The sequence below is a fragment of the Pyxicephalus adspersus genome, chromosome 10 (assembly GCF_032062135.1).
Source record: "Pyxicephalus adspersus chromosome 10, UCB_Pads_2.0, whole genome shotgun sequence".
In the NCBI taxonomy this organism is placed as follows: Eukaryota; Metazoa; Chordata; class Amphibia; order Anura; family Pyxicephalidae; genus Pyxicephalus; species Pyxicephalus adspersus.
In genome coordinates this window covers 1,800,943-1,821,435 of record NC_092867.1, presented here as the reverse complement: position 1 = coordinate 1,821,435, position 20,493 = coordinate 1,800,943, and the positions used below count along the sequence as shown (strand labels likewise).

The following is a 20,493-nucleotide window of genomic DNA, read 5'->3' as shown; positions in this document are numbered from 1 at the left end:
CTGGCTTCAGACAAGAGGCTCCATAATCCTTTGCAGGGAGCAGACACTAATTAATTGGTCATTACATAGGGATGTCTTAATAGATTAGGTTTGACATCCATATTATAACTGAACAAGTCAATCACAGTTAATCATGTTGCAGTCTGGACTGAAATGAATTAGTAATGATTAGCCATTTCCCGCACTGAGTCAGCACAAAGAACTGGCAGTGGTTAAAGGAAGAGTGCTCAAAGCTTGGCTGCATTCATCTCCCGTCTTGCTAAAAAAAAAAAGGTATAGCACTAAATATAAGTACAACAATGGTAGCGCAGGGGGCTAAGAAAAATTATTATATGAGAACCTGGGTGATCTAGCAAACCTGGTTCTCCTATGGTAGTCTATCTTCTCCAGTTCTCCGTTATATTAGTTTTGGGTTGAAGATTAGCCATGGCAGCTCCAGCCATTGAATGATGTGGGTGCATATGATGTTATTGTTAGGAATTTGGGGTTTGGCTTGGGTTTAGGTTAAGTTTGGTATTTTGGGGGGAAAGTTAGGTGTTGGTCAATGCTGAGAGGTTACAGGTTGAGTGAGGTCAATGTTGGCTTGTTTTAAAGCTTGCTTGTTAGGAATATGTGCTGTGGTACCTTCAATGTCCATGTTTTTGGCACAGGTGCACTTGTTGGAGAAGAACCTTTGGAAATATTCCTAATGAGATGCACTTACCTCCATATTGTATTTTTTGTAAAACAGTCCTTGGAACAAGGCTGGTTATGGTAGGGCAAACTGGGCAAATTGCCCCCTTGTTGAATGATCATGACCCCAATTGATAAAATTGCAAGGGGTGCAGGGAGCTGTGTATTTAGGACCCCCAATTCACATTTATTTTAATCCCATGCCTGCCTCGGAGCACCCCATGTGCCTATTGCCATATCGCTAGCTGGTCCAATGGCTTTGCCTTAATTAGCACAAGACTAAGTTTTCAGGACCCGCTACCCCAATTCAAACCCCGGCCAGGAACCTGAATAACTTATTTTTCTACCACAAAGGGACACATAGGTCACAATTTATGAAAGCTCCCCAGGACTGAAGAAGATAAACTATCATGGGAGGACCTGAGTATAGGGTCCTACGTTCGAATCCTACCACGACACTATCTGCATGGAGTTTTGCATGTTCTTCGTGTGATTGCGTGGGTTTCTACTGGGTGACCCGGCTTCCACATTCTGCTGTTGGATAATTAGGCTTGGTCTTAGACTGTGTTATTGCATGTGACTATGGAAGGGCAATGAGATTGTTTCGCTTCCTGTTATGAATCATGTGACTCCTTGAGAGCTGCCCTTTACCCCAGGGAACCAGGATATTCAACAGATGTGCTCCATCTACTGGCAGAAATGTAAACACCACTTGAGCTGTATCAGCTGCAGTACTCCCTCCGGTGGTGGGGTTTGTCACTTTCTAGGCACATGGTTTTCACTTGTCACATGACAATACCCTTATTTGATGAACTGACTGGCAATTCCTGAACAATTAATTTTTTTCAGATTCTGTTTCCAGATTCTAGTTTGTTTTTCCTGACCCTGACACTCTGGAATACCGATTGACCTGCCTCTGACCTGACTATTCTTGATTGCCACCTGCCCTGACCTTGGCTCTTCCAACTACGCTACTGCCTTTTACAGTACTGCACACTGTTCCTATCCAGTCAGAAGCCCCTGCATGTACTGGGGCCACAACCTGGGCTCTGGCCTTGCAAACATTGTGCTAGTGAAGCCGGAGGCTGGGGGGTTAGACCCTGCACCCCATACACACCCTGCGTAGTGGGTCAGTGACACGGCGGGTCCACCCCATGTTTTTGATTACTGTGACGAACATGACATTGGGTTTTGTACAGTGCTATGGAATATGTGGGGGCTATTGCAACAGAATCTAATAATAAATCAATAACAACTTTGACCACAATTTGATTATCAATATAAAGACAATGCTGAGCCTACTCGCGTAACATAATGACAACCAGAGGCTTGATTCCAGCGAGGGCACCTCTTGTCTTATCATTTTCTGTATGACAAGCCGGCACCATCTTTCTTTCTCGCTTCTTTTCATTATCTTCCATGGCCCGCAGCGCGCGGCGTATCCCAGGCAGACCTCAGCTGCCACCATTAATACGTACCTGTATCAGAGCTCTCTTAATGAGTCTGCTTATGTCTTGTCTCCACTCGGGGATGTCGGGGTTGTGGTAATCCAGGTTCGGAGAAAATGACAGCAGCTGCGACTGGAAATATTCTGCAACACAATCATTAAAAGGCATTAAAAGACGCTTCATGTCAATTCCCTATGTGATTGTTGTGTCTTTTGCTGAAGGCTTGCGGTGAAGCTTTAAAGCTGAACTACAGGCAGAAACAAAATGTGATATATAGGCGGAAATGATGACAACTGAACATGAGAAAAGTCGTTACTTCTCGAGATCTGAGAATTCCTGGAAGATAGTTAGCGTGAAGAAAATCTGCAGGAGGTTTTCATTTTATTATACACATAAAAAAATGTCATTCCAAGACCCCAGTCAGATCTCTGACCACACTTTCCTGCACAGGAGTTAAGCAACACAGCTTGGTCACAGCCCCGCCCCCAACAAGTTTTAATGTTTGCAAAGCCGAAATGCTTTGAATGGGGTAACTCTTTGACATTGTTGTATTATATAGATGTTTTTATTATGTTTCTGCCTGAAGTCCAGCTTTAAAGAATTCTATAGTACAACTTTAATTCAGGTACATAGACCAAAAAAAGCAGCTCAATGGGGTTGCATTCGTAAAGCAGTGAATCTGGCATTCACCAAAACATTATCTAATATTAGAATATTCCAGGTTTAGGTGTATTCAGTGGCATCGACTCATTCTTCACCATGGGTGAATGTCAGGTTTACTGATTTATAACTAGACCTCAATAGGCCTGAAAGATTCCAAGACTGGGGAAGATAGAATATCATGGGGTCCAGCAAACCTTTGAGGGATCTGGTCCAGGACTGAACCATTAGAAAAGGATTTTTAGGAAGTCCATTCCAGGTTTTCTGGATCACCGAGGTTCTCCCATGATAGTCTATCCTACGAGTCTTGGAAAGCTTTAATATATCAGACCCAATGTATATATTCTCATTTGTATATGTTCTTAATCATATATATACATCAATTTAGGATTCATTCTATAGGATTACATTACATAATCAGGTTTGACTTTACATTTGGTAATGCAGCACAGTGATGGTGCCATGCCCTCAGTCTGTCAATATTCTGACTTCATGTAATGTGTATGCTGCTCCAGCTGTTCTAAATCCCAAGCAGTGCTTTCATCCCTGCCCTAATCTCTTGTGCTGGGCAACAGAAATCTCATAAGGAAGCCATGCTCTGTAGCCCAGCAGGGAACTCAGAGAGGGCTGACAACGCTGCTTGGGATTTAGTGGAGCAGAAGCAGCGTTGCCCCCTCACTACAGGAATGTACCGGGATTTTTCTGTACTATAACTCTACAAATATGAGCTGCCTCATTATAAATGACATCCTGAAATATAATAAGGGTTAAATAGTTATTAGAGGTTGTGCTATAAAAAAAGGTGAATTGTCGGTGGGAACTCCTAAAAATATGAACTCAGATATTCATTATTCCCTGTTTCTAATTGGTTGCTATTGGCCCGCTGAGCGCTTACATCCACTTAATGGCATTTTAAATTAACTTTATCACCGATTGGCTAATGACTTCTCGCACAGCCTTTTTGTCTGTTGACGATCCCTACAGAACAGATGGCCATCCCACTAAGACATCGCGGCTCCCGAGTGAAACATTATTTCATCGTATTTTCCTTCAACGTTTTACACTTAATGCTAAGATCAGAAGCTTGTGAATTGTGAATCCAAAAATTACAATATTGGTGGTGAATTTTTTTGAGCTTGGGAAATGAGCACACAGGTGGTGTTTTTTTTCCAAAAAAGAAATAGCTCAAAACCTCTTCTTTCTTTCCTTTATATATAACTATTAATATTTATTCATCTGCTCAGTTTCATTTCCTTTTTAATACAAAAACGGCTTAAAAATATTGGATTAAAAAGGAAAAAAAAAAATAAGTTAAAGGTTCTTCTATGACAGCAAATCAGCAGGATGATGCGGCCCCTCGGGGCGGGGACTTTGACATCCTGGACTCATAGGAAATGTGATAAATAGGCATCAAACTGGAAGTGATGGATGTCTGTAGCTGGGGAAAGAAGCTAATTTATTTGGATTCAAAGTTCCACTTTCAAAAATGTTGAGTCAGGCAGGGCATTACTGCAGAAAGGGACAGGCGCTTACCTGTCTGCAATAAGCATTCTTACCTGCCTGATCCCTCCTTACAGAATTTTTGTCAAATACATTGGTTGCCAGAATACCCCGCAATCCCGCCTTCACCTTCCCTCCATGAGCGATTTCTGGAATTTATGGATATCGTATTCTAGAGAAGATATCCTGGATGTTAACCCCATACCAAGCAGAGGCAGAAGGAATTGTACCAGTCTGGGTCATGAACGGCAAATTTAATGCCAACAGTACCAAACCCTGGTCCATGCCATCAAAGAAATTGAAAATTTTGGCAAAATGTCAATCAGTGTTTTGGTGGATAGCAAGCATCACTCACCGTGCACGGCCACCTCTTTGGTATCCTGAATCAGGGTGTTTCCAGCAGAAACTTGAACAGTTATGATGTTGGTTCCCTCTACATGAAAGGTCAAGGAGATGCTGTTTTCTAGAGTAATGAGAGGCTGGGGATACAAAAAAAGAAAAAAACATTTCAATTGTTTGTCAAGTGTACTAAATATAATCAAAGCAATCAGTTTCGTGTTTAGCCAATTATTATAGGAATCACATCATAATGTCTTACCTATCATAGTCTATAGTAATGCAAAACCCTACTAACACAAGTCATATGTAATGGAGAATGAGGTCAAATGTCCGTCAAATAAATTCTTAGTGTTCTCACAATCATCTCAAATTAATACCCAAAGCCCATTACACAGCTCCTAATTCTGATCAGCCACTGTAAGAAAAGTTTGTCCACTAATAAAAAATCCAGTGATGGGTCATACCATGCAGAGGACAAAGAGGCTTGTTCACACCCCAGGCAAATTTCACAGTCTAATGTTAAAGATTCGGCAACACTAAAGTAGAATTCATTCTTTAGCTTTAGAGAAATCATCGACACAGATAAGAACTCCGCATTATGAAGTCTCTACATGGGTGATTCCCTATATAAATTTATAGACACTATATTCTAGAGAAGATATTCTGCTATGACACCAGGCAGTAGTGTTGATGGAATATCTCACTTTTCGATTCAACAGCTCTTCAATCGAATAAAGGGATATTGTTCACGTTATCGAATTCCGAATTCGAACACCATTAAAGTCAATGGTGGGAGAATTCGTGTTGTTTGACAGCTATGCTCCCCTGAATGCTCTTGCAGCCCTTTACTAGCTGTATGTGTTCTTGGATGGAGTTTATCTATCCAAGAACACATGGAGTCCTGTGTTCCTGGATAGAGAAACTCTCCTCAGCCAATCAGAGATCACCCGCATTGTCCCGGGGGACCGCAGGCAGCCTTGACCTGGGTACCGCATATGAAGACCTCTCTGCTGCCACCAATAAATTCCCCACCACCAACCACCCCCTTTAAACCAGTAAACAAAAGACCAATACACAATTTTTCTTGGAATAAATTGGCCACAGCAGCCCCTTTAATAACACAAATAACATTTTTATTATAACGGTACTAAATCATCATATAGGTCCATTAAAGTCACCCCTCCTTTTTTTTAATCCCGCTGCACCCGATCCACCACCAGGCCCCCAGGCGCACCTATCCCGCCTCGGGGACAGTTAGCAGATCTCTATATACTCCAAATTAGCCTCCACAACAACCAAGTGTCATGCAAGGCCCACCTTACTGTCCAAAAAGAAAAACAACCTTTTCCGTGTCCCCCATTTCATTTAAATTTACATTTACCCCCTCTAACTTTCATGGACCCAAACAACCAACAACCCGCCCAGCTGCTGCGACAATACTCCTTCTCCCCTTGCAACTAGGGAGGGAGGGTGGGAACGCAGTCACCAGCAACATTTTTTAACAGTGCTGCCCCCCACCCCCTAAAGCCTTCTTTTAACTCTTACCTTCTCACCTCCCCTTTTCTTTCCCCCACCAATCCATGACTCCCATCCTTTCCCGCATTTTCTTCTTCCCTTTTTTTTTTTTGAACTTTTGACCCCTCAACCTCATCCCTCTGTTCATTCTTTGCCACGAGGCACCTTACAGCCTCCTCCTTCCTTCTACCTCCTTACTTGAACTTTTAACCCCACAATGTTCGGTCTTCTCTACCCCCCTGTCATGAGGCCCTTCGCCCATTTTATTGCTTCAGGCCTGCTGAAGGGCAGTGTTGTGGCAGGCAGCACAGCCGGAGATGCAGCCGCTCTGCTCACACAGTAGGGATCCATTCCGGCTGAACAGTAGTCCTAACGGCATCCCTAGCATCCCCGCGGCTGTGCACACCACAGGGTGGGGCAAGTTCAGTTTGAATTCCCTGCGGCCAATTATTTAGTCAGTATGGTCCCTCCAATCGTATAGCGCCAGGTGGTGCAATGTGATTGGACACTCTGCCCATTTAATGAGTCCCTGTCATGAGCACCATTGCCCGTTATAGTCTCTGTGTTACAGTGTGCTTGGGTGCGTTCTTGTATTTGATTACCGTGTTGTGTTCCCCCGTATCTTGTCACCAGCTGGGACTTGTTACTAACAGCGACCCAACCTGATTATTGACTTTGCATGAACTCTGCTTGCCCTGACTTCGGATTGTCCCTGACTACGCCTTCTGATTCATCATTCTGTACCTCGCTTTATCGCATTGACCTTCTTGTGTTTGACCTCGGCCTGTACCTGGATTATGCAATAAAGGTTGTTGAAGGTATTCCTGGAGTTGGTTGTGATTTGTGCGCCCAGGCACATTATATATGTATTACATTTGTATAGTGATTTCTATCTGCCTGAGGTCACGTGTGAACCTCATTTAATTCGTATTTACAACCATGTTGCCAGTTTATGGGAATTCTATTTCTGGTGCATTCAAATTTTCTTTTATCGTCAAGAATATTTTTTATTCCTACCTCCATGGCAGGCAACATGTATTTTTTTCTCTTTAAGTACTACAGCCTCAGGGGTAGAATCCTCACATCTGGGGCAATTTTAGGTGTCTCAGATACCTGATCCCTAACTGAACTCTAAGGAAGATGAGACCCAGGAATACAATGGTGGGCGCAGGTATTCTACACTTACGGAAGTGGCAGATGCTGAAGATTCTTCGGGAGGCTGTAGCTCTTGAAGGCAGCAAAGTCAGGACTTGGCACCAATTGCTGAGTGAGAACAAAACGTCCTTTTGTGCTGAGGCCAGGTTTTTTTACTCTGTGGGTGATTTTTAATTAAAACAAACTACATATCCCAAATTAAAACTAAATTGGGCTTGAGTCCCACATAAACTTCCATCTCAGACCAGCCATGGTCATGGAGAAGCAGACGTGACTTGACTTGTCATCATAGCTGTCTTGTCCAAGTGTTGATGACATTCAAGACAACCCACTCTACATTTCCTCTGGAGAAAAGGGAATGAACAGCTGTCACATTTCCAATAAAACCCCTCTGTATGATGACTCTCACTCCTGACAATATTAAGCACTAATTAAGCATGAAATATAGGAAAGAAAAATCTAAACAGCAATTGCTGCTCAGGGGATAAACAACATCGATAAATTATTTATACACTGTCACCGCCAATGATTTGCATGTCCTGTAATTCAAACAAATACATTTTATTATCAATTCATCATTAACACCTTAATTCCTCTTATTATTTCTAAACATGAGCCCTGCTGTTCTTATAAATTTTATTTCAACATGAATATCACCCAAAGCATTACGGCTATAAGCCCTCATTAACCCATTGACGGAATGCCCATTTTTCATGAGAATATTAATAGATTCTTATATTAAATGTTCCATTCATAACCAAAACTTTAATAATTATAATTAAATAAAATAACAGCCCAGCTGCCACCAACAAGAGCTCTGCCAGTTTATTATAGTCATCCTCCACAAGGCGATGATTATCCTTTTGATGTACGAGAGTGGCATGGGCTGTGTAACTGGTTTATATGGGTGCTTTTAGGAAATAATGGCCGTTATTAAGGTACTCAAGGGTCACCATATGTTGCTGTCTATGAGATGTTTGTATACGGCCATGTTAGCGGTGTTGCAAAAGACTTGGGAAAGAACTTTGAGTTGAGTTTTGTGCTGAATGTAATATACGTTGTGAAGCGTTTTGGGTGACATTCTTCAAGTGTATGTCCAGACAAAACAGTTTTAGGCTATGTTCCCACTGGCCATGAGGTTTCGATGGGGTTACCGCTTCCTCATTCCAGGGGACTGCTGTCTCTGGGGAGATGGGACAGTGAGAAGAACCAGTACAGCTCACTGCCACCAGCTGTCAAATGTGCGGATGATGGCTCTTTAAGAACAAGCAATGAAGTGCAAGGGACCGAGCGGCTGGGAAGGTTCTAGATGCCAGGAGCCGCGCAGGATCATCAATCCCGATGAAAGTCTTAGCCTTTTCCTACAATTTGAGGGGATTATGTCCCCTGTCCATTTTTGTCCTGTTATCCACAGCTTTTTTTTCCTGCTATCCACGGGACAGAGATACTTAGATTTCAGACCCATGGTTGGCCCTAGAATTTTGCAGTCTCAACTGCAATCCCAACTGCTTCCAAATAAGTAGCGTGGCGACTGTGGTGCGGTTCTAGAAAAGGACAAAACACTTTGGGTGAATGGCTGTTTTTTGCTTTTCTGGAGGAGGAACAGCACCCCTGCCACAACTCTGCTATCATGAATACATAAGTGATTCAGGCCTTTGCGACCAGCAGTGGCCAACCACACGGTTTAACACTTCAAGTATGAAAGGCTCTTTATCCCCACTTCCGGTCCTGATAAAGGTCACCAGACAGGAGCTTCATCAGTTGACGTTCCTCAATATTTCTGTACACGGAAGTTATCAATTTATGACAAACAAGATTATTTGCCAAGCACTCGATTTGGTGTTCGGCTCTGGGTTTGTGTCAAATTCAACCAAATTATTGATCTGTTTTGCAGCTTGGTAATTGGGACTACCAATGATTTTGGGCCGTATGCTACACCTGCCTAAAATTTAACAGGCTACATGCTGTAGCTGTCATTGGCTGAGGTCTAACTGTCTGAATGCACCCCCGAATTTTTCCCTAATTGATTTCCATAGGATTAAATTTGGCCACCGAATTGGAGTCAATTTAAGTGATATTTGGAGAAATGGAACAACGCCTTGTTCATTCCTAACAAATTCAAGTTTCAAAGCTGAACTCCATATTAACAAAAAATAAAACTTCCCTCTGTGCAGGAGTTTCTTGTAACAAAGATTGGTCACCTCTCTCTCTCTCATTGACTCTTTTTTAATGACAGCCAAATAGAAAAATGTTAAAATCCTGGGTAAAAGTTGCTCAAATCTGAAAACTTTTAAAAACCGACCCCTTTAAACAATCCAACAAAAGCTCAAAGCCCATGCCTGGTCTTGTAAATAAAAAGAAATCCCATTACTGCTACATTCTTCCTTTGAAAAGAAAGCCCCGTAGAAGATACCCTGTATTAAGAAAATGGCTACCTGGCCAACAAATCTTTGCCGCTACAAAAAAACAATTCTTCATTACCTGCCTACCACACAACACCTTACATCAAAAAGCTGACTTTTCCTCCTGCAAATTAGGAGGCTAATATCTCTTTATTCCCCCAGTTCTTCGTCATAATTATTAGCGGCTTTTCACAACATCAAAGAGAACTTTCATATAACGTCGCTATCCCTTTTATATTTTATTTTACACAGAGTAATTACCGTTCCCTTCTGGCAAAGCGAAATCTTTCCTCCCCAAACCTGGATTGAACCATTTATTGTTATTTTTGACAATAAAACCTTTGCCTACCATTCACCGTACACAATGCAGCATTTACAGGAGAATATTTTCTAGCAATATAATGATCGTTGTGCAATCAAATTCTCACCCATATGTTCCTTGACATTCATAAGGGAAACATTATTTTTTTTTTTACATTTAATATTGAAAAAAAATAACACTCATTAAATAAAATCAAATGCAAAGTATTCTAGGCAATCAAATTCTCTTGCACGTTGAGAGGCTCCAATTGCATTTGTTGATGGCACCAATTGATTTGGGGGCTGTGGGAGGAGACGTAGGCTTTGCAATATGGTTTGCTGCTCAAACTTTCAGATTGCTATGGGATGCCCACAGATCCAAGGGAAACAATAGCCCAACTCCCCATACCTATGAACAGAATGTGTTTGTCTTACCATTTATTGCAACGTATAATGACCTAAGTCTTTCATTCAAGTCACTCTCCCTTGCTAGGGCAGCACGGTTGCTCAGTGGTTAGCACTCTGACCTTTGCAGTGCTGGGTCCCAGGTTTGAATGGCCATGACATTATCTGCATGGAGTTTGTGGGTGTGTAATAATAATAAAGTACAGGAGACTGTTGGTCAGGGACTTAAGATGTAGTCCCCAGCAGTACCCTTGTCATCATATCTGCCTCTGAAAGTTTAAAGGCCCCCTGCAGCTGGACAACCAATAGAAAGTTGCCTGGGGTCCATTTACAGGTGTCCACATCACCAACTGCAACCTTTCATCTTGTGACTTTCTACAAAGTTACAATCTTTACAGTTTGATCACTAGGGGTAGAGGACTAAGAAAATGCCCCTAACTGCCTACGGCAGACTGATGACATCACCCCGGCCTAGGCAAAGTCACTGAACTGGACACCAAGGATGACTTTTAAAGCCAAATATCTGTGGAACATTTTAAATGCCTCTTTGCAGTCTAACTCTCTCTAAACTGTAACGGGTAAATGCTTATTTAGAGTTTATATACATGGAGTAATTTACATTGTAGATCAGGTTGAAAAATAAAACATAAGTCCATCAAGTTCAACCACTAGGGTAAAGAACATTTCTCCACCAGAGGATATTTAGTGAATGCCAGTTTCACTGCTTCAAAGACTTTATTAAGATAATATCAAGCAACTGATTGAAATTAAATGTGTGCACTTATACTGCTTCCCTGTTTGAACTCCCATGATGTATATCTGGAAATATCAAATATACATTATAAAGTGAATGTCTGATGGCTCCAGATGGCACTGGGTATCTTATTTTCACACAAAGAACACTTTATAAAAAAGATAATAATATTTAAATTTACACATGGAAATATTTAATCATACATGTATGCTCATACTTTTTTATCCTTCCTCCGGGTCAGCTAAGGGGTTCAAGAGTTTGGAGTATTTGGGTAAACTCAACAGGGTCCATTTAAAAAGCAAGGGAGCTTTGGTGGAGAATCAATCATAGCCATTGAAAAAATATGAATCTGGAAGATCTCAACATCAAGCTGAAAATTCCCTGCAAAAAAAAAAAAATCACTTTTCAAAGGGAAAACTCAGTTGAGTGAAGAAGATGAAGCTGGGCTGACCCGATCTCCTATTCATATGAGACAAAAAATCCCGTTTTTGGATATGTCTGGGTATTATTGACAAGGTGAATAATCACTTTGGTCATTAAGATACATTGTAAATAAAAATTCACTTTGAATGTGTATATATAATGAGAAAAGGAAAGACGGCTTTTTTTGGCAAATAAAATTTTTGGCGTTACAGTTTTTTAGCTTAACATAGTTCTTCTATGTAAGAAATTAAAAGACATCAGTCAACCAGATATATACAAATAAAGTTAAAGTTTGTAGCCTTCAAAGAAGGTATCCCAACTTCCGACGCGTTTCTCACTGTTGCTTCTTCAGGGGCTTCTGAGAACATTAGACTATAGTGGCTGAAATATATGTACAAATATATATATTTAATTAAATAGATCGATGGAATCCACTTCCAGTCTCCGCCTAATACTACTTACAGCCCATGAAAACTACAACCTCTCCTCACCATCCAGCACACAGAATAGAGTGCAGACTCCGCACAAACATGACACCCTCCCGGGATTGCCAAGGCAAACCTCTGAGGATTCCTCTGACCCCTGGGGCTTTAGCTTACGAAGGCTGAAGTGTCTTAACACTAAATTTAATAATTTAACTCTCTGACGATGGATAATTTGATCTCAATGCATTGCACTTGGAATGGAGTGTCTTATTGTGACTCCCGCCACCCCCAAGAGTGTTATGACCGATGGTCTACCGCAGCCCCCGATACCCCTAAGCTCCTCCTACCACCGCCCCCCTTTCCATATGGTTTATTCTGATTGTGATGATATTGGCTATTTGTTACCACTACCTTTAGTTTTTGTTAAATAATTTGTTTGCCTGATTATTTTTGAAAATTTAAATAAGGAATGTTTAAACAAAAAGTTGCATTAATACTGTGTGCACATCAAACAACTTTTCCGATTTTCATGGTGTCTTTAGCTGATTGCTTGGAGTTCAGCTGTAAGATTTTAATAAATATGAAAGTATATATGTTGCAATGTCTACTGCTTAGAGTCATTCTGTAATTTCTCCAACATTTATATTTACTGGCTCTTTAACCAATGAACCAAACACTTTCCAAGTCTATTAGGGAGGATCAGGCCGATGGCAACACTGAATCTTCTTCCACGACATATACGACTTTATAAAGTGCACTAAGTCGTTACACTGAGAGTCATCATTGTATCTAGACTGCAGGGTAAGTGATAAAGATTTCTTCCAACCCATAAAACCAGATGGATTCCTACCCTGATTTAAATGGAAGATCGCCCCCTTTAATCAAGTCAAGGTCATAAAGAAAATGCCTACATAATTTACGACCCAACAAATGAGGCGGGCGATAGAATTTATACGACAAATACCCTTCGTCGTAGATCATGTGATAGACTAACGATGGAAAGGGTGTCCCATCAATCCACTGGGGAGTCTTAAAAATGTAACGTTCTTGCTCTGAGTGATAAGATGAGGCAAGCTTATTCAATAGGGCTGCATAAAAACACAGCCGTGATATGCAAGGTGCAAGAAATGACATTTAATACCATACAATATAAACCATTTTATTCAAGAGGCCCTGTCACCAAATTAAAAAAAACTGAAATGCTTACTTTAGTGTCCTTTTATTTTTTCATATTTAATTTTATTACTTTTTTACTATGCTACTAAATATCGTATTCCAGAAAGAGGTAATTTCCTAGCAAAGACCCCCATCTCCTTACACACCATGGTCTTCCTTTCATCTGGGAATGTCTGAATTCTGTCTGTGTTACCCCATCTCCTCTTCCCCTCCTTTAACCCACCCATAATCTTTCATGCAGCTACTGGGTCTTCTGACATCATATTCAAGATGGCGGTGCCCAACAGCGGTCTTTGGTTTTTGGATACCTACACATTGGGCTCTACATATAAAATGGTGAATGAGGCATTCCATCAAAAAATCACTCTTGGGAATTTTCCAGGTCCATATGTTTCATTTATAGTAATGTATTCCACGCTGGGAATGTTTGAGGGAATGTCAGATTCTCTGTTTTAAAAATAGAGCCTATCAAAGCTTTTACATCTACCTATAATATATTTATAATAACCAGTTATAATAGGACAACAGCTTGGCTTGCCTACCCAGTTTTCCCAATTTGATCCAAAATTCCATGAAAATTCTGACTGTTTAAAAGGCAAGAGAGCATAAATGTGAATGCCTGTCCAAAAATCCATGTGAAAGAGCTTGGATCTGGACATACAAAGCTCTGCACTACGAGTGGCATATGGGGCTGTGTTGGAATTTTAAAAACAGGTTGAGCAACACATCAAACAGAACAGATGGTCTGCAATGGGAAAGTCACCATCTAACCATATCTGCTGGACAGTGTCAATGTTACGTAGCCTGTTCTGTACATGGCACAAGCTTACAATTTGTTACTGAGAATACATAATCAGCACCTAGTCCTATATATTGTAATGCACATTTCCTGTCTGGTGGCATAGCAAGTAGAAGGAGAATACAGTAACACAAACATGTCTATCGTACCTTGGTATTATTCCCAACCCACCAAAAATAAGTGAGCGTTCCCGGATGCAAAGGCCAAACCACAGCGCTAATGTTGACCTCTTTGTTTCGAATGGCGACAAACGGTACTCTCAGATGAACGTGTTCCACAGGACCTGGAGGTGGCCAGAATGAGAAGCCAATAAGAAACAGAATACACTTCATACAAGCAGACAAAAAACTCTCTTTTTGCAAATAGTATATAGTGGTAGGGTTAGCTAGATCTCTAGTAGGGCTAGGAAGGTTCCTGGTATGGTCAGGTAGCGTTCTGCTAGGGTTAGGTAGCACCTTGGTGAGGTACAAGCACTGAAACCCAATGACGTGCATTCGTGCTTCTCAGAACCCATATGATACAGAATCCTCCTCCAGGACCTTTTGAATTTGCTAATAAAATGAGACAAGCCTAAGGAAATTAGCTCGCTCTCTCCCACTTACGGCTTCTTTTGTTACTTAATGGAGCAAGGTGAAGCCAAGAGCAGTAAAGGCTTTAATAACACGTAGTTAAACAAAGACATGATTGATTTGTAGAGGAATTATGAGCGTGATAAAGTTTCAGGGCACATTTCACCCATCACTGGGAGAGCTCAGCATTATAAAATGCCGTGGTAACCCAGTCTTTATGTCCATTAACTTGTACACACAATTCCGTATGGGCAACCCTAGGAACACCGGAATCATTTTAATGCGTTAGCAGCAAAGTCAGGATGATGGAGAGCACCGGTGGGACACATCAACCAGTACCAACACATTTTATGGTGCTGAAAGTATTTTTTTTTTCTTTCAGTGAACACAGAAAAAGGTTACGGGAGAAATACAAAATTGTTAAAATAAATGTTACAAAAACTTGGCAACATGGGGGGAGCACATTTTAATAAAAGAATCACTAGAAAGAGAAAGCTGATGCTACGTGCTAACTATGGCTTATCTTTTATACTTTCTCCCTAGTTTGCTGCACCCCCTTCCTGTGTCCCGAAAATGGTTACCTGGAAAAAGTGTCAGGGTAAATTCCTGGGACAGACAGCAGTAAAATCCTTTTGGGGGTTCTACACATCCAATTTAAGAAAACCACTTTGGAGACACTTATCTTTGTCAGCTTCCACTAAGCAATGAGAAGGGTAGGGTGCAATAGTAGTTGGGCCAAACCAAAAATCATAAAGGAACAATTGGAATTGGCGTTGCATTCCTGCAATTTGGGATGAGCAAACTTGCCCTAGGTTCCTTATGCTACAGGTTTCGCACATGCTCTTTAAAGTTTGCCAAACCCAATAAAAGCGGCTTCAAGGGGAGCCCATACCAAAGGTCAGTAGCAAGAAGCTACCTAATTTACTAGTGCTTCTTCTGGGAGGTTCTGCCCCTAAAAACCATTCACTAAATAAGACAATGCCCATTTTGTACAGCTGGATCGGTACATATTTTAGGGCCAGTACTGTATCTTATATACATTTTCATATATATATGCTTATATATTTTCACTGTGTGCTCAGATCAATCTACAAAGCTGAAAACTAAACTTCATCCAACAACAAAATACACAGATAAAATACATACACACATTGCCACTTAAAGGTCTTGTCTTGTCCCTTCCCCAACCACAGCTGACTGATGACATCATCTTTGTGACTTCACCCTCCAATTAGCTTGTTTCTTGCTAGCACATGAACAATTCTGCACAACTGATTGGTTCATTGCTCTGCTTCTTCACCCACGTCCCCAACAGCCTAAGCTCTTCTATACTGGGTCTACAAGAGGCTGTCATCAAGTAAAATAAATACAGAACTTGAAATATGGGTGCCCTTTTTTGCCTCCTTGGAATTTAACTTTAATACTGAAACATTGTGCAGCACTGCAAAGCAGGAAGCAAAGCCTGCATATGTAATTAGTAACTTTATCTGCTCCCATATACATTTATATTAAAAAATTATTGGAAAACATTATTGTTCTCTAGGATTCACACTTGCTGCAAGATCTGCACTTACAGGTCACATGGAGATAGAGCACGGCGCTGTCTATGCCAACGTTGTTCTCCGCATACGCCACCACTTGGTAAATCCCAGTGCTCTTATACACATGTTTTATCCCATCTTCAATTTTGCTAAAATTTGCGTAGGACACAGCGCTGCCATCCCCGAAGTCCAGCTGAATGTTTATTCTTTGCAGATCTCCCTGGAATGCAGAAGATTTCTGATTATTCATTATTGCTGGGTCATTTACAAAGTATTTTTTTATTAGTGACAGAAGATGTAAATCCACTTTGTGTGCCTTTGCCAAGCCCAATAATTTAGTGTAAAAGTAGCTGTGACATCATCAATGTGCTGTACATAGCCTGTGCAAAGAGCAAAACTGGGAGGGGCTCAGCAGCTCCACCCACTACAGGCTTCCTGCAGAAAGCTGCAGGAGGCGGTGGAGGAAGGACCAGTCACCCTGCACCCGGGGAGAAAGCAGAAGTGACCGGTCTGCAATACAGGAAGCTCCTGCACAAAGATAAATCTTACATTGGATTTCTGTCCAAAGGGCACGGTCACCCCTGTTTGCTCCTCTGTTCATTAAAATACACTTTGTTGCATGACATTTTAGTGGCCTACCATGCATTGTGATGCACTTCACACCAGGTGCTGCATTGCCTAAGTGTATATATAGTGCTACCGGTATCACCGCTGACACACATATGGTGCATTGTCCTATTGCAGCAAACTGCAGGTTTACATGCCCATTACTGTAACTTCCACAATAGACAGATATGAATGACCCCTTTAACACTCACTAACAAAGAGCAATTCTATAATTTCTTGCTTTACACCTTTATGTGTATTGTTACTTCCAGGGCTACAGGTGCACTTTAACATCAAATAGTAAGAGTAGGATAATTACACCACATAACAATGACTGCTGTCTGATTATAGGGGACATAAATGATTTCAGGCACCTCCATTGAGTCTTGTACAGCTGAAAGCTCTCCCCTGTATCTAGATATCTGAAAGCAGCATTTAGGTATACGGGTAAGTATATACAGGCACTCGAGAAGATGACGGTTTCCTTTGATTGCACCCCGCAGAGGCTGTTTGCATTCACAATGAAGTATGTGACAGAAATTGGCTTTAAAGTATTTCACTGCCTGGCTGACGTTTAAAGTTAATCTGTACTAAGAAAAAAAAAATCCACATCTTGTATATGTATTACAGCTACAAAAAAGCAAAATACCCAGGGCTGCCATTGGGGGGGGGGGGAGCAAGGGGCACTTTTGTAATGGACCCCAAAAGAGCTTAACTTTTGCAATGCTGAAGCTTTTAAACATGAGAGAGGGGGCCAAGGAAGTTTACCTAATATGGGGCCCAAAATGTTCTTTCTGGAAATACTTGTACTTACTAGAGATACAGCAGGCCCCTAACTTCCTGTGGTGAGCGGACAACCCCGCCTCTGCGGAGCGGAAATCCCATGCAGTGTTATCAGCCCTGTCTACTTTCCTTTAGATGGATAACAGAACATCTTCACATGTCAACATCATTGGAGGTTGGCTTTCGGCAGTCTAGTAGGAGAAGACTAGACCGGCAACTAGGGGTGACAACTCTTGGGGTTTCAGTGCAGCAGAGGAAGTGTTCAGCTAACTACAGGAAGTAAGGAGCTTATGGTGTTTGTGACAGATAATCAAGTATACTCTGCACTTACAGGGATCGCAGTAATTTTGTAGCAAGTCACAGGATGAGAGACTGGCATTAATAGCCTGGCATGATTGTGGTATCTCAGTCCAGGAAGAATATGGCAACCTTGGATGATGCCAGGACAAAGATAGTGTCGTCCTTTTAGAGAATAAAGCCCACAAAGGCATTTTCTGGTTGTTCTTTGATTTTTGTGAAAGGTAATAAATACCTGGAAGCATTACTTACTTATTACTGAAGACTTAGCACCCAATATAAAATAATACATCTTGCCAATGGTCCAATTTAATTCCCCCTGAAGTCCAAGAAGCTCAATATACCCTGAAAGGAGGCATTGCAGTGACCGTGCACCTCAGTTATTTGACAAAATTATTGCTACAGAACGTTTTATCTCTGGATTTTCCCTCTTCTAGACATGGAACATATTTCAAAAGGCCATGGGATTTAACTATCTTATTGATTGCCCGCAAGATGGTCGGATCCATTAAAGGTCACACGTTTTCTAAATTGGAAGTCATTTATCAGATTCTCGCATTGTGCGCTGGTGTCAGGTGCTCGAGAAAAATAGGCATTTGAACGGTAAGAAAAAGTCAGTGTTACTATAAAAGAGGTCATTGGCGTGTGATCCAACCCCGGCCAATACTGATCATGATACGGACAGAACATTAGAAACACGTTTAAAGAGCAATACTCTACAGAGAGTAAAATCAAACACTTAATGGACTGCGAGCTTCAAGATGGCCATGAATGGGAGTGTGCAATCTTCTTTGGATGCACTATCCACTATGTAAAGTAGGATGTGCAATTATTTTCTAACAAGTGTTTTTGGTGCCACTAGTATACATTGGTGCCAAATATTAGGAACAATCCCAAAATTTCAGGGGCTAGTTCATTGTTCAGAGTTCAGCTTCTGCTATATACACAGTATACTTTCCCTGTTGATCTCCAATTGATTGGTTTTAGCCAGGGTTCCCTGAGCAATAAAAATGATTTACAGGGTTCCTTTGGGGTAAATAGGTTGAGATGGTCTGTTGTAGAACCCTTTTCTATCTTTGTTTTGCTTATGAACAGTTTCTTAGCTTAGGATGGATCTACATTGTGCAGGTTGGGTCTTTTTTATTATGGGTAAAGATCTGCTTTGGGTGTTATTACCGTGTTTCCCCGATGATAAGGCAGGGCCATCAAATAAGACAGCCCCCCCTTTTTAGGGAAAAATGAAAAATGTACTGTAGTCTTCTTCATGGGTAAATAAGGCATCCCCCTGAAAATAAGCCCTAGAGCATATTTTGGCCTTCCAAAAAAAATAAGACAGTGTCTTATCATCGGGGAAACAGGGTAGTAGTGTTAGGTAAATGGGTTTGTTGGCTTATGTCAACCTGACAACATGACACCACTGACGGAACTGCTAAAACTCAACGCATCTTTTCCAAACCAGTGTTGAATTACTCCATCTTTGATCCCTCGTTTACAGTCACAGCTCTGAAGAATTTAATTGTAGAAAGTAGAAGGAAGATCAGTAGTATGATATAGACCTTTGGGTGGACTAAATGTAAACTGAAGATGATTGCATCCATTTTTTTGTATAATTTTGTTATTTTATTCTGTGTACCCTGTATATAATCCATACTAATATATTTCATAGAATTTCCCATACTTATAATATTAAATATATATTATTGCATAGATAATTTATTTCAAAATGGTGTTCTTATTATGTAAATTCAATGATGAATAATGCTAGCAGAGAAAGTAGGTGGTTTATCTTTTTTTTTGGATGAAGATTGTGCTCGTTACCCAAACTCATCCCATTAACCAATGGTCATTCACCATTTGAGATTATGGCGCCAACCACTCACCTAGTGATCAGTTTAATAAGATTCCTGATCCCTAAAGTTCTCATATTTAATGAGCCCACTGCCTCATGTCAGCACAAATGTCCAACCCAATGGTAAATATTATGTTTTGGAGACAAATAACAAGCAACCTAAAGCCGATAATGCATCATTGTCGAACGCGCATGTCAGCTGGTCACTAGGACATTTCATTTAATCCCTACTCCTCCAAGCTTCTTCATTGAAGAAATACTTTAAAATGAAAAATGTGTTCTGATTTATATCATTCAAGATATTTGTCTCGGAAATGTCTAATGGGATTCCATGGATGAAATGTATAATAAACACACATTTATTATGCACGTATGATCTTGTACTCAATATGATAACGTGAGATTGTATAAGCATATAGGAGATGCACCTTTTTGCATGTACAATGGAAATCCCAAGGGACTGGGACATTTTAATTGTGTTACTTAATTCCCAATATATTCCCATAGCCTTTAGTGACCAACCAATGGATAACTGGAAGGGGGATTAGGGTTTCAGGCGTCGGACCTGATTTAATAAAGCTCCATCATAGGAAAACCTGGATAATCCAGCAAACATAGAATAAATCCGGTCCAGGATTTAAAGCATTTGACAATTTTTAGCAAACATTTTTTAGAAATCCATTCTTCACCAGTCTTGGAGAGCTTTAACAAATCAGGCGATATGACACGCTAGATAAGTAGTGAGAAATAAATAGACAGAAGACAGGTAGGTGAGGTTGAAACAGGGGCTTTTTCTAATGTGCAGAAAGTAAAAGCAAACCAAGTAGGATGAGGAAGACCATTCCAGAGAGTCGGGGCAGCTCTAGAAAAGTCTT

General features: G+C 40.9%; 1 protein-coding gene across 1 annotated transcript in view; it reads right to left on the bottom strand.

Annotated features, from left to right (window-relative positions):
* SORCS3 (sortilin related VPS10 domain containing receptor 3) overlaps window positions 1-20,493 on the bottom strand; it is a 319,319-nt gene that overhangs the window by 14,386 nt on the left and 284,440 nt on the right. Inside the window, 4 exon segments of the mRNA XM_072423933.1 lie at window positions 2,151-2,263; window positions 4,636-4,759; window positions 14,123-14,256; window positions 16,117-16,303. Of these exon segments, the coding sequence (XP_072280034.1) occupies window positions 2,151-2,263; window positions 4,636-4,759; window positions 14,123-14,256; window positions 16,117-16,303 (558 nt within the window).